Genomic DNA, 16,082 nt, shown 5'->3' with positions numbered 1-16,082 from the left:
TACGTTTTACGCTTTAGGAATGAAACCAAGGGATGATGTTTCCGCTTTGATTTGTAACTCCTACTTGTATAAAATGACAACGAAATTGTTTTTAGATATTTTTCAATTTTAATAACTTAAGATGATGAATAATATTCACAAATACATGTACATGTATCTAATAACACGAAATAACATGCATCAATAAATATATCAATGGAAATCGAGATAAAATATCACAGTCGCTTGTAGCGGTGTTAAGGTATGAAATTACCTAGACAAAACGTCATTGTCGACGCATGCGCACTAAAAACAGCTTGCGTCTTCAGTTTATCTAAGGAATATTTCTTTTTTTTGTAAAATTAAGTCCTTTTCATTTTTGATAAATATTGCTCCAAAGTTTATCTATTAATTACAAAACGCTCTCTTTTCTTTTCATCTTTTTTACCAGTTCGAAATGTTATTTTAATACAAAAAGAAAAGTTTGCGAAAACAATGAAGTTTATTTAATTTTAGCTGTCTATTTCTTGAAATGGACAAAGAGAGCACCGCAAGCTTCACAACATGGCTCCATGCAGCAGCTCATGCAGGTCTTGGTAACCTTGGTGAACACAGCACAGTTGATCTCGCACATTCTCAAGATTGGTGTGATGTACCAGACGTGGTAGAAAGCAATGGAAGCGAATTCGCAACCCCACTCGGCGGCAATACAGATTCCGTAGAAGAGGGTCAAAAGTTTGTAGCAAAGTCCGAGCCAGCAGTTAAAACATGTGTAAGAAAGCTTCCAGACGCAGTCGATACTACGGGCTCCTTCGGGTTCAGCCAAGACATCTTCGAATTGAACCTAAGAAAAGAAAATAAATCCAAAAAATATAACAAATAAAGAGAAAAAACAACAACAATTTTTGAAGACAAAAAAGGAAGAAAAAAAGAAGAAGGAAAACGCGAATTTTGACGATGTCAGTTTTAAGTGTTCGACAATACATATGTATATCATTTTATTTTAACAATACAAATGTACTTTTTTATACAAGTGCAACAACTGATATGATTTCAACGTGTTAATGTAATCAAGTGTCTACATGATTAACAAGGAATATCTAACCTTTATTTTAAAGATTCTCTGAAGAAATAGGATAAATTTCCGTAAATAATGCCTAGTAGTCTGTTACAATTCTATTTTAGAATGTCTATGAGCAATGTATATGTATTGAATTAGAAAACAGTTTTACAGAACTTCAAACACGTTACTAAGTATATTATGAATTCATATATTTTACATTGTATTTGTGTGCTCATTGAAAAAAAAATCCATGCCATCTGCCTGTAGATATGTTGTATTAGATTTGCTATAAACAGAATAATAAATTATATTGTATGTTTAACGCAATAAAATTATTTGAGTTGGGTTGAGTATAAATTTTATGTATTGATTTTATGTATTGTACAATGATGAGACTTAAATAAAAGGTAATTATTTTTCTCTTACCTTAAGGTGTTCATTAAGACCATTAGGATCTCTGTTCACAAGATCTACTTCCATAATTATTTTTTGCTGAACCCGAAGTGTCCTTTCCAACTACCAAAATTACTATGCCGGCAGTGGGCTAGACTTAATTTTTATAAGGCGATTTATTTCGGAGATTAAGAATTAAACAATATTTAATACATAAATAGTTACACAAGGATTTGTATAAGAATATTGGAAGCTAGCGTAACATGGTCAGTTGCTATGTTGTCAACATAACAAAAACCTAAGCGGTACAAAGTACGTATTACTGCGGTTAACGATAATTAAATAGGCGATGTTTTATGAAAGAAAAAGACAACCCTCACACAAAAAAAGAAACAACAACAAAAAAGAAACAACAACAAATTAAGTACATATGATACTTCCGATAACTTCATGACTTTGCTGTACACCCTCCCTCCCCTGGGCCACGCACGCAGCAACGAACGCGCGCGCGCGCACACACACACACACACACACACACACACAGAGTCTCTGGATAGTTCTGCAAGTATTACAATTTACAAGTATATATAATACTTGCAGAAATATCCAGAGACTCTGTGTGTGCGCGTGTGTGTGTGTGTGTGTTTGCGTGCGCGTTGGTGCATGCGTGCGTGTGCGTGTGTCACGAGGAGGGAGGATGTACAGCAAAGTCATGAAGTTATCGGGAGAAATATCTATATAAATAACACTTCGAGGTATGTGTTGTTTTGTTGCACACTGTTGAAGTCTTAAGATAAAAAACTATGATTCGAAATAACTTGTCAAAATTGCCGGCTGTTTAAGTTTTATCTATTTTTTCTTGCAGTCCATCACATTACCTTTTCTAATACAAGTAGAATTAGTCAAATATAGAAATGACATGCATACTTTGGCAAAAATGCCCCCAGGTTAAACCTAAAGTGTGAAATATATCTTCAATATCTATGCGCATAAAACGTATTTGAAACGTTCATGTTTTGCGAAAAAAGAATAATTGTCTCATATATATAGAATGAAAAGTAGAAAAAAAAACTTTAAACTCAAAATTTTCCAAGAAATTAAATATGCTCTTACTAAAATTTCATAGCGAACTAAAAAGGGACGTAACCTGATACCCGCTTGGTTTGCGTTACTCTTGTCATATATAAACCAATTCAAGATGTATCTGAGAAATTAGCCTTCTTATCAATTTACGATAAGAATAAGGCATATTTTTTAAGTCTGCCCTTTAAAAGGGGCGGACAACTCTTTGTCCCTTTCTCGTATGAGAAAGGGAATCCTGTGATGCGTGTATGTGGTCGCACGGTCACTTCCCTTACATCTCCTCGATGCATGTATGTGGTCGCATGGTCCAAAATTTATAATAAAATGACAATGTTATCTAAGGTGTTTTGGTATAGACTCATCTGGTACAAAACTTAATGTTATTAAAAAAATTTTGAAATCGTAATAAAGTATTAAAGCCTAATTAGGATCTTTTTAAGGACTTTTAATAGCCTAGTAGGGACTTTTTCACTTGGTCGAAAATTTCTAAAGAAAAAAGACAACGTTTCCAAAAGGCTATTTGTACGGAACGTCTTGTGCAAAATGTTAATGTTCTAAAAACATAATTACAATTTGTTCATACAAGGTACAACCAATTTTCAATTTTTTGGGAAAATAAACCTTTTAGTAATTTGTACTTTCTAATTAGATTTTTATACTAAGAACAAATAAGTTAGTCATTTTTTCCGAATAAGTTTTTAAACTTCTATTGCGGACATGTACAGTCTTAATAAGGCTCCTTATTACAAGTGGAAAAGTCATTTTCTCCTTAAAAGAAGTAACAAAGTGGTAATGATGTTTTTAAAACTTCTTACAGTGTTTTAGGATCTTAATGATTTTTCAACAGACGGTTTCGTGCCAAAACACCTTTAAAAGCATTGTCGTTTTATTATTAATTTATTTATTTATTTTTAGAGATTTGCGACATGCATCGATGACATGTAAGGAAAGTAACAGTGCGGCCACACGCATCAACAGGATTCCCCTCCTTTTACGAGAAAGGGACAAATTGTTGTCCGTCAATGTATGCCAATACCTTATTGTTACTGATAACGAGGCTTTGTAAGGCCACATGTGTCACAAATCACATTCGTCACAATTGTGAAGAATGAGATCACATTCGTCACAAATTTTGTGATGCATGTGATCCAATGTTTTAGACAATCACATTCGTCACGAGTTTAAAATCACAAATGTCACAAATTTGAGATAAATATTGTTTTCTTCAATGCTTTTCACTGAGTCACAAACGTCACAAATTTTTAGGACTGAAATCAATTATTGGAACTAAAACTACAGACATTTTTATCCCCTCCCCCGCTGATGAAATCGGGAGTGATGGGACTGTTTTAGCGTGTTCGTCCGCCTGTCAGTCCAGATTTAGTTTCCGCACTATCCGGCCATTGATTAGTTATTATACACTGTATATGGAATCATTTCGTTTCCACGCTATTTTTCAGCAACTTCTGGATGGATATCGATGCTGCAACTTTGTAGGAACCTTCATTCACAAACCAGTTGCACATATAACCAGCATATCTACATTTCTTTTTAAAAACAGACTTATTGCCCCTTGTTGTTGTTGTTATTTATAAAACACTGTATATAGAACTATTGCTTTTCTGCGCTCTAGGAATTTCAACGAAATTTAGTTTAATATAAAGAGGAGATGCGCATCTCGAAAAATCTCGACGGGACACTAAAGGATTTGGTCCGACTTGAGGGTACGGTCGCTTATATGGGCTTTCCGGCGGCGACTTTAGATAAACACATAAACAAACAAAACAAGATGTGCATATCATCATCATCATCATCATCATCATCAGTATTTCCCGTTTGGCCGTTTAATACAGAGTTATGATCCATAATTTATTATCATTTATTGTTCATAGAAAAGCATTAATTCAACCCTATTCTTCAACAAATCTGCTGAATAATTTAAACAAAACTATGTGGGTACATCTAATACCAAGCGGAGATGTGTATATTGACGGCACTTACCCGAAGTTAAGACCCCTGGTTGCTTAATATTCAGTCAGATAACTTAAGTATTTCATGTCTTCAAATGTTAAATATATCTAATTTTAATTGTGTGGGAACCTTCAATACAAAAAGGGCATGTGCATTATCGCCGTGACCTTGAGTGATATGGGCCCTGATAATTTATGCTTTAACCGACTATTTCCCCGGAGTCTTTATTCGAAATGTATCCTGCAATTGTTTAATTTTCAATCAGTATATGATGCTGTCGGCGGTAAACATTAATTCAGCGAATTTGCTTGCAAGATATTTGAATGACCTCGTGTAATTATAGCTTCGCAAGACCAATCATATTCTACAAGAAATGTTAAGTTTTCTTTAAGTTTATTTATTCAACTTCCTTCATGATTCTCATTTAACCCTTTCCTTTATAGATATTACTGGTAAAATAACTATATGAACCGCGCCATATTGAACCCTAGATGAGCCGTCAGTACTAAAGAACTCTGATATAATATAGGAATAACGCATGTTTCTTTTTTCGTGTTAAAATATCTGTAGAAACCCAAGGGATTAGTTGGTACCCGACCCAACGTATCCCGAGGGTTTCAGCAGTTGTTATGACACGGAACAATCATTCGTTAACGCTATTCTAGCATAAAGCATGCATAAATCTAACACAATCCATACACAATCAAGCAACATCACTGATTTTCCTCGGATTGCACGGGAACGTCAGCGTTGTATGTGACCGTGACGTCATTTCCGTTTTAGTTAAGCAGCGTCCGGGCCACAATGTATTGACGCTGTGCCACGGAAAACGTATATCAAAAAGGTGTTTTAACAGCGCATGAGCGCTAGAATCTCCTTGTTAAAAGACCTTTTTGGTCCTGTTAAAACACCCCGAAATCATGGTTATAACGGCAGTTTTATGCTAGAATATAAAGTAATGAATAACAACATGGATTCCAAGAAGACTAAAAGCAAACTCACATTGCACAATACTAGCCGCAATTATAATACTGCTAATAAAGTTCACGAATTTTCATTGGTTTAGAGGCGGGATATATTTATAGGTTATTACAGAGGTCTGATGTGCCTTTATTCGATTTTGGCCCACTAAAAGAGCCCGAGGGCTAATACCGATCTTGTAGACCCATATCGCATTAAGGCACACCAGACCTGTTCTATAACCTTTTTATTGCATGTGCTCATTTATGTTTTGGTTTTCATTATAGAATTAAAAAAAATCGTTTGAAAACATTGTTCAGCGACAATGTATAATTTATTTTAAAAAGCGAGGGACTTTTGACGTCGTCTAATGACGTTGACGTCATTTCCTCACAAACATTTGTTTTTAATATATTTTGGCGTTATTTAACTGTTTGGAGATTGTTTTTCAAGTGTTTCTTCAATTTTGCTTTTTTATCAAGATATATTTCAGTTAAACGTATTTTTTCTTATAAAATTGTCAATCTTTCCGCGTTTTTTTAGCAACCCGAAGTGGGAAATCGATATCGGCCCAACCGGAAGTCGGACCGATATCGATATTTGGCGCATCACGTCACCTGACCACAGTCATATTACATGGACAAAACTCATATACGTTTAAATTCACATTTTTTTTCTATTTATAGTGTTTGCCGTTGCGTATTTATAGGTTATTACACAGGTCTAGTGTGTCTGAATGCAATATTGGCCAAGAAGAGGTATTGGCCCGAGGGCTTTAGCGGTCTCGTAGGCCAATATAGAGGATATTACATGAGTGTCTTTTCATATTGAATTTATTAAACGAGTTGGATAAAATAATAAAATGCTCGGCAGAGCCTCGCAATTTATTATTTTATCAAACTCGTTTAATAAATTCAATATGAAAAGACACTCATGTAATATCCTATATTTATTTGATGCTAACTAATGAAATACTGTTCTATCAATGAAATATATTCATATTATATCAGTCACAGTGTGGTGATATAGATTTGGGTGATATAAGCCACGCCCACTCTGCGTACGTATTTATAAGTCTGGATTCCCTAAACATGCATTAAAAATAACTGTTTAATTTCATTCTAAATGACATATTTCTCGATTCAAATGTCCGTAATTTTGTAAGATTGTTGACAATGAGACCGCAAAAAAGAAATATAAATAAATAAGGATTATTTTGCTTGCAGCGTTAACGTTTGCCGTCATATTGTTTACGCGCGCGTAGTCTCCGCGCTTCAGTAGTAAACGGTCTAAAAGCACTTTTCAAAAGGCACATAAAATAAAAAGAAAATGTGTTTGCTTTTCGTGAATATGAACTATATCTCACATCGAAGTGAGAAAATGTTCATATTTTCACTCGCGCTACGCGCTCGTGATACATATTTCATTTTTTTTCTCACTTCTCAGTGAAATATATTTCATATTCACTCAAAACAAACAAATATCCTCTATAAAATTCACTAAACACCGTCGTTTGAAACTATCTAATCATAAAAGGCGAAAAAAGCTAAGACGCGTCGAAACGATAAAGCGGCCCCGCCACAAAGACACGATCTGTTTAAACGAATTAACTATATTATTATTACTAGTGGAATAGATATGGAAAGTTCCATAGAGCGTCTGCAAGCAATTGGCACAGACTTGCAAAATCGTCTCAGGAAAGAAGGTTCCTAGATGTCAAAATGTCATACTCTTTAATTGAACCAAGATTCCTGAAAGTCTGCGGAAGTCAAAAGTCTGTCAGACCAAAAAAGGTTCATTGATGTCAAAAGGTCCTAATCTCTAATTAGATATCCTGAAAGTCAACGGGGGTCTCAGCTACTTCCCAAACAATCATATATGGTCTCATTGGTGTAAATATGGTCATAATTTGTACTGAAACTAAGATTAAGTCTGTGAGATTCCTTTAGACTGTCGCTGTATGGTGGGAAGAAATTTGAGGGTTCACAGAGGTAAAAGATCACTTCCAGTTGAAGTCTGATACTATGCCGTGCATTGTCACCAAAATTTTTTGAAGGTTTCGAGAACGTAAGACGACTTGATAGCAATACCATTACGACAATGCGACAGTTCTATGAAGACAATACAATGCCGACGATACGATATTGCAACAAGTTAGTACGATGGCGATAATGCAATGGTGGTGAAAAGATATTGGTATCGTGATGTCGACATCACAATATCGATTTATTGCATTGTCGCCCTTGTACTATCGCACTGATATAACCACGATTGTCCTTATGATATTCCGTGTATCACATATTGAAAAATAAACTTGTGACATTTGTGATTCGCCTGTTTAAAAATTCTCAATTTTGCTTGTGACGTTTGTGATTGGCATTTTTACCCGATTTTGGTCAATCACATTCGTCACAAAAGTCATTTGTGACGAATGTGATCACATTCGTCACAAATTCATAAAAACTTGTGACGAATGTGATTTGTGACACATGTGGCCTAACAAGGCTTATTTTAACAGATATGTCTCGCATTGGTTTATATATAACAATAGTAACGCAAACCAATTTAGGTATCATTAATCTGTTATAAAATTAAAAACAAAAATTTCTTCGAAAAATTTGAGTCTAGTTTTTATCTACTTTTCATTTATGCATTTTACGGAATTGTTTTAATTTTGCAACACATAAACGTTTTAATTAAATATTATATATTTCACAGATTAACCTGGGGACATTTTTGTCAAAATACGCATTTAATTTCTATATTCGACTTCTGTAATAAAAAAGATAATGTGGTGGGTTGCAAGAAAAAATAGATTAAGCTTGAGCAGCCGACACTTTTGACATTGGTAAGACTGTACATATTTGCAAGTCTTATCATACATCTATCAATCTGGGAATTAAGGACAGACATTTCTAAAGTGAGACAGCCATAAGTACAGAGCCGGTTCCGTCTGCACAGATGTGTAGCCTGGCAAACATGTACCTCTATATTGGTAAAATTATTTCGGTTCCAGCGGTATCAAGGTGCAGTGTTGTTGTTAACAATAGTCATATGTACACAATTACTATTCATCTAAGCTCATTCACAGCTAAAACAAATTCTATTATACAGTTTTCAATCTGCCTTTATGTCTTTGTAACTGTAGCATTTTTGTTAAAACGTTCATTTGTTATATTTGCTCAGGTTGGAAAAGCTATCAATGCGATAGGTGCATCGAAAAAACATTTTTAATGACACACAGTAAACGTTATTTCAAATGACACAGGAGTCCATCAATTTAATACCATAGCACATTGCATGAAAATATAACGAATGACCATACGTCTATGAACTCAAGAGTGAGTGACATAACAGATTATTTACATACATAGGAAAATTTGATCGAAGTGAATCTTGTGTTGTCCTCTAAATGCGTGTCAACAAAAAAGCTTTTTCGATGCACCTTTCACATTAACATTTTTTCTGTTATGAGAAAAGAAAAGATAGTTTAAAGCCTCAATGGTGGATAAAGCTATAATACGAACAAGAAAATCATTGATGCAAAGCATCAAAGGGCGACGCCAAAAGAATTTGATCCAGATTTGCACCTAAATACTTAACAAAAGATGTGTACTTTATAGCAGTACCATTACATGTGACCTGGAGGCTAGGGCCAGTTTAAGTTGAAACTTAAACCAAAAAAGAATAGACTCCGTCTTGCCAAGATGCAAAGACAATTTATAGTCAATTAAGCAATCTTATAAGACTCATGCTATAAGAAAGAATTTCTTCAGATTTATTTTATGAGACACAAGGATTCCTTTATTATAATGCACAGGCACGAGTATCAGACCTTGGAAGAAAAAATATGGCCAGATTGATAAAAAAACCTGTGTCCATCTTAAAAGTGTCAACAACCAAAATAAAATGTAAATAATGACCCCCTTTAAAAATATACTTCAAGTTGATAGTATATTTCTAAAGGGGATCATTATTTACATTTTTTTTTGTTTTTGTTTTTATAAACACAGTTTTTTTTATCAATCTGGTCATCTGGTCATATTTTTTCTTCCCAGGTCCGATACTCGTGCCTGTGCATTATAATAAAAGCTTACTGCTTAGGGTTGAAGACATGTAATTGACATATATTAGACATAAAAGAGGACCTAAAATGAACATCAGGGGGACAGCATAGGTATTCAGAGCAGTAGTAGAATGAGTACCAGCCACATCAACCAGCTACTATCAGAGATAAGACTTAAACCATGTAAGAATGTCATTATATATGGCAGATGCTTGAAGTTTCATGAAGAAGAAGAAAAACAACTTCTTCATGTGCAGTATAGTGTGTTCAACTGTATCAAATGCCCTTTGTAGATCTAAAAGTATCATACAATACTGCCTTTGTCCATTTCAAATAATGCAATCTGTTAAATGAATCAAACATGTGTCAATTGAAAAACCACTTCCAAACCCTGACTGAAACTGCCTGACCATGACTCGAACCCATGACTTTCAGAAGACCAACTGAGCTATCCGGCCTGCTACACATTTTCTCTTTAATAATGAAACAGTTCTAAACCACAACATATTTCCCCACTATATCGATTTGTGTTCGTGAATTTCTTATGTTACAGAGCATAGGAAATTGAACTCATGCTTATATGCAGTCACAGGATGAGAAAAACGTTGAGCTTGACCAGAACTCAAACCTGTGACCAACATAAGAATTTTATGAAGGCTGATTTGTATTTTGCATCAAGGGCACCGGGCAAAAACATGAAAATGCAACAAACAAACCACTTTGTGTGGTAGATTGTATTTTCATGTTTTCATCTGGCGCCCCAGTTACTTTTTGTACTATGTTGGTTTTCATGTGGCACAAATCACCCACTATAAATTTAGTGCACACATTTATTCAAGGGCAAGTAACAATCTACTCTATGTACAGCTTGTTGTCGGGTTGACTCAGGAGACCTGGAGGTTGAGACCGGTGTCCCTTCATTACAAATAGATAAGACAGAAGCTGTCCTTTTCAAACTATGCACATGTTAGAAAAAAAATAGAATAACTATTCAGAATATGATTTTTTTGAGACTTTATTAATTATATTGCTTGATCCAAGTTTAAGGACATTTTCAATCAATACATGTTTTATCATTTATAACTTTAAATGAAAGTCTCATCCCTTTAATAATAATGACATAACTGTATCTCTTTAAATGCAGAAAAATTATAAGTCTCAACATATCAATATACTACTGTCTAAGATATACATGTATGCACATAACATTAATAATTCCCAGTTTATATTAAATAAATATGAAATCCTAACATTAACATGCTTTTGATGACCTTACAACTGGTGAATTATATACAACAAAAATAGTATTATAAGTAATACCTAAGATAGACAGAAAAGAACAAATAATTTAGTAAACATAAGTTACTTGCCCTTACAATAAAGAAAACCTGAAACCCAAAAGAACACCCTAAACAGCAAAATTATGAAATGCTGCAGGTTCAGTTTTATCAAGCCATGCAAATTAATGGTAAAGTATTCATAAAAAAAAAGATGGCCATGTGTCAGCAGTAATTGCAGAAAATCGGATAGCTTTAAACATCCGGATACTGGTACACTTTGTTAAAACAACCATTCTGCGCAACAAATAAATGTAATAAGGATAAAATCAATAGGATAACTACGGAGCCCCTAAGGTGACATTTTCCACACTTTTTTCCCCGGAACTTAATTCGTTTTTACGAAATGATAATTCGTAATTACGAAATATTAATTCGTTTTTACGAAATATTAATTCGTTTTTACGAAATATTAATTCGTAATTACGAAATATTATTTCGTAAAAACGAAATATCAATTCGTTTTTACGAATTATTAATTCGTTTTTACGAAATATTATTTCGTAATTACGAAATATTAATTCGTAAAAACGAAATATTATTTCGTAATTACGAAATAATAATTCGTAAATACGAAATAATAATTCGTAAAAACGATTTTTTTTTCTAGGGTGTAAAAGAGTTTTGGTAATATTTATAAAGAAGGACTTAACACTAAGTTCCTGACTAAATAGAAGGCATGTTAAAGAAATATAAATAGTGCTTTTTTCTCTCTCCAAGTTTTACAACTTAACACTTATGTACACTTAAATTAAAATAATCGGCTGTCAATAGCGTTGCCGCCACAGCCGTGGTTGTACAGCGCTAGGAAAATTTTGTTAAAATGGGGGTCCTGTGCTTCAAATCCATCGTTCTGTCGATGAGTTTTGAAATCAAATATTATGCTTTTTTATGATCACATAACTTGTAAAGAAATATACTTTTTTAAATTGATTAGATGAGTGAAAATCTGGAGCCCCCCTTTTAGTTTAACTAATGTATATGATAAAAGAAAGTAATAATATAGCATGTTTCTTTTTAAAGAAACATGTCAGAAAAGATTGATAACCTCAAAAATTAAAACATTGCTGATGGGAACATGTATTTCACAATGGGGAAAAAGAGTACATATTTCGTAAAAACGAATTATTATTTCGTAATTACGAAATAACATTTCGTTTTTACGAATTAATATTTCGTAAAAACGACTTAATATTTCGTAATCACGAATTAATATTTCGTAAAAACGAATTAATATTTCGTAAAAACGAATTATTATTTCGTAATTACGAAATAACATTTCGTTTTTACGAATTAATATTTCGTTATTACGAAATAATATTTCGTAAAAACGAATTATTATTTCGTAATTACGAATTAATATTTCGTAATTACGAAATAATATTTCGTAAAAACGAATTAATATTTCGTAATTACGAAATAATATTTCGTAAAAACGAATTAAATGCCGGGGAAAAAGTGTCGAAAATGTCACCTTAGGGGCTCCGTAGATAACTGTTTACAACAGTTCCATTACCTATCCTTATACTCAATTGCAGGTGAACTTTCTTCTTGTTGGAAAATTTTGAAAATGTATAAATGAATGAATGAACTGATACGGCCTCAATCTAGACCACAACGATATTCGAAATCCGGGTTTTAGTATTGTCATTAAAACTAAGGGACAAGCTGTTAAACTTAACCTGCAATTTCGTGAAAATAATATCACAATGCACATGCTTTTTACATAAAGTTATTAAATACAAATATAACAACACATTTGTTTACTTGATTTTTACGAATCAAAATAAAACTAATTAACACAACATAGAATTAACTGCTAATAATAACAGCTCCTTCCATAGGCAAAAATAAAAAGCATTCCATAATAGACGACGCCGCTCACCGGCGTCGCCAATAAAAATAATGTTCCAGGTTTCTTAGAGGGTGTTGATCTAATATGTCTAGTGTCATTATTTGATGAAAAAGGATCATTTCTCTATCATTTGAATAGTAACTGAGGTAAATGTTTTACAGGATTTCCGTGCGATCATTTATTTCCATTATGAATCAGTGAGTCTCAGAAAGCAAATCACTTTTTACACTATAACATAATGACCAGGCTGTCACACTACTAACTTCATACCAAACCGGTAAATTGACTATCTCATGTACTTTATTTAGAATAAATTAGTAAATGCTTGGGTTGCACATGCGTTAAATCATCAATTTTAGTGCACGTAGAGAACTGCTCGTCCACGCATGCCAGGAATGATTTGACATTTAATCCTAACCGGAAGTTTTTTTGTCAGGACTGTGCTCTGCTTTGTATTTGGAACAGTTCGTTCAATGTTTAATAAAATTCAATATCAGGGCATTAAGTTGAGCTATCAACAATATAAAAGAGCCTTGTCAAACTGCATGGATGGGCAGGCTGGCCTGGCTCTATACTGGTGGGCGGTGGCTTATCAATTTCTGTTCCGGGTTAAGTGTTAGAGGGCAGGGCATTCACAGCGGTTGGTATGTTTATAAGGAGCAAATAATTCGCTCTCTAGGATAAAAGGAATTGAATCTTAACAATATTTGATACACTCAATGAGGACTTTATTACAAGTAGTTCTAGACAAAAATCATGAAGTATATATCATGATATTTTTACCGCAGTGAAAATATCAAATATATTCTTCACAAGATTAGGTTTAGAAAAATAAATTTTCTATTGGAAAGTGTTATTATCACGGTAATAAATGGACACTATACTGAACTTTGCAGAAAGACTTTTCAAAATGTACCTTGTTCACGTGTCTATTATTTTCATTGTCTATAAATGAGGATAGGGTGTTATCTACATTATAACTTAAACTTAAATACAGAAAATACAAAAGACACAGATATATTTTGAAATTTATTTTATTAAAACTCAACAAAATATGTTACAAGGTTACTTGTTACATATATCTATAAAATCACATTTGGTTTATTTGCAATAAATTACTTTAAATACTAATATTTATGACAAAAATGCAGTTTAAAAAAATGATATCCAATTGTTTAGATATGTTCCCGCGAAAAAACGAAAGTCTAGCAACGCAATTTTATCCATCACAAGTTTACTGGTCAGTCATTCAACATTGCTTTTATTTTTGGTTATCAAAACAATTTTCATGGTAGAGAAGCAGACGATAAATTGTATTTCTAAACTGTTTATTTCTTGAAATGGATAAACAGGGAACCGCACGCTTCACAACATGGCTCCAAACAACAGCTCATGCAGGTCTTGGTAACCTTGGTGAACACAGCACAATTGATCTCGCAAACTCTCAGTATCGGAGTGATGTACCAAATATGGTAGAAAGCAATGGAGGCGAATTCGCAACCCCACTCGGCGGCAATACAGATTCCGTAGAAGAGGGTCAAAAGTTTGTAGCAAACACCGAGCCAAAGATTGAAACAGGTGTAAGACAGCTTCCAGACGCAGTCGATACTACGGGCTCCCTCGGGTTCAGCCAAGACATCTTCGAACTGGACCTGAAATAAGTAAAAAGGTAATATTGAAAAAAAGGTTTAAATGTTTGATATTTATGAAAAATAACTGAATGTTTGAAAGCAATTTTTTAATAAAATTGTGTCATAAATGACGTGTATATCATCATAGAAATATTCCATTCTTTTACAGTTTTGGTTAAACTACATCATAAATAAACAAAAGGCGACACGCCAATGCACATGACATAGATCAATTTTATCAAAATTTGAAATATAGATCGACATAAATGCAGCCAAACATAAAACACAGTGGTATTTTGACTGACTTAAACAAATTACTAAATCACTTTAACTTATTTTTTGCAAAATTGATTCAAAGTCTATTTTTAAATGTAAAATGCAATCATCTTTTTAGCAAACACAGAAAAAAATATATGTTATGTTTTCAAACTCTGCACACTATATGTAAACACAGAATCACTACATAGTGTCATTAAATAGCTGGCATTTTTAACAAAAAGACTAAGTTAACTTGACCAGTAATAGATAATGGCTCACCAAATATAGTTTGTGCGTTCATTAATTCAAATTAGAAAAAATCTGTAAAAATTTCCTAAATTTCAATAAATGTGTGCAATAAAAGTTTTTTACCCCAAAAATGAGCATATTTATTGGGCAAATGTCTTCAAGTGTATAGATTAGCCTTCGCAACTTATTATCCACAGAAATTAGTTACAATTTGTTGAAATACATGTATGTAGAAAGTTATCCAAAGTAGATTTTTATTTTAAAAAAATGTAATTTCTGACATATTTTGCATAATACATTTAAAATTTCACCTGAATAGTGAATATTTATTCATTTTCAAAACTTTTTTTCTTCTTCTTAAGTTTTTTTTTAAGATACATTTTAATGTATTGCTGCTTTAACCAAATATCAAATATTTTCAATCTGTAAAATGCATGTACTTAATAACCGATCTTTGATTATGCTTTCATTCGGAACCTTTGTATTTTTTTACATTTTCAGCTATTACAAAATAATCTAAAACATTACAAATTATCTAAATATATCAAAATATCTAACCTTAATATGGTCATTAAGACCGTTGGGATCCCTGTTGACAAGATCTACTTCCATGATTAATTAGTTATTGCTGAAGGTAACAATCCAGATAGAAGTGCAAGGACCGAAGCCTGGAAGTGGTTTGATTCTAGCATGGCCTTGGACGGCTTTTTATTGCCAATGTTTTTCAGATAGGTATCCACGGACACCGAATAGGTAGAAACTTGTCATAAATTGTAATTCGATTTCAATCAATGGACAATCTGAGTGGACAATGATTTAACAATACATTAAAGAGCATGGCGAAACCGACATGTCTGATTTAAAATCGCCAAAGATTAAAGAATATTTTTCACACTTGGTTCATGTCACTTTGCGTTATGAATTCTACAAATAACTGGGATTTTTTATAGAAATAAATTATTAATAAAAAAATATATATATAATCTCAGCTTAATGCCATTGAAAAAAAAAATGAAAATGTGTAATTATAGTAATGACAAAACACAGAAGTAAACACGACCTCAATAAGAACAACAACGAAACAAACTCATTCCAGGGGAGAAAGAATAGTTCCTTAAACGGTTGGTCATAATCTGTTTTCAGGACGATGTACCCTTTCAACCTATTACACGGGCACGGTGCAATTCATTGCCGTTTATGCAAACACTTCTGTACAGTTTGATGAGGGGACGCCACT

The 16,082-nt window shown here is 33.2% G+C and overlaps 2 protein-coding genes across 2 annotated transcripts; both read right to left on the bottom strand.

Annotated features, from left to right (window-relative positions):
• Positions 1–323: 323 nt before the first annotated feature.
• Positions 324–1,616, bottom strand: LOC132749758 (caveolin-1-like). Its single transcript, XM_060739656.1, has 2 exons — positions 1,469–1,616; positions 324–823 (listed from the first exon to the last, which is right to left on the bottom strand). Exons 1-2 carry the CDS (start codon positions 1,520–1,522, stop codon positions 500–502), a joined length of 378 nt encoding a protein of 125 aa, XP_060595639.1. The 5' UTR covers positions 1,523–1,616; the 3' UTR covers positions 324–499.
• A 12,107-nt stretch (positions 1,617–13,723) lies between these two features.
• LOC132749746 (caveolin-1-like) lies at positions 13,724–15,541 on the bottom strand. Its single transcript, XM_060739645.1, has 2 exons — positions 15,404–15,541; positions 13,724–14,359 (listed from the first exon to the last, which is right to left on the bottom strand). The coding sequence occupies exons 1-2, from the start codon at positions 15,455–15,457 to the stop codon at positions 14,036–14,038; spliced, it is 378 nt and encodes a 125-aa protein (XP_060595628.1). The 5' UTR covers positions 15,458–15,541; the 3' UTR covers positions 13,724–14,035.
• Positions 15,542–16,082: the final 541 nt, after the last annotated feature.

Source organism: Ruditapes philippinarum, unplaced genomic scaffold, assembly GCF_026571515.1.
Source record: "Ruditapes philippinarum isolate M1 unplaced genomic scaffold, ASM2657151v2 ctg531_1_1_1_1, whole genome shotgun sequence".
Lineage (NCBI taxonomy): Eukaryota > Metazoa > Mollusca > Bivalvia > Venerida > Veneridae > Ruditapes > Ruditapes philippinarum.
Note: the sequence above shows the minus strand (reverse complement) of the source record. Positions and strands in the feature narration are given on the sequence as shown.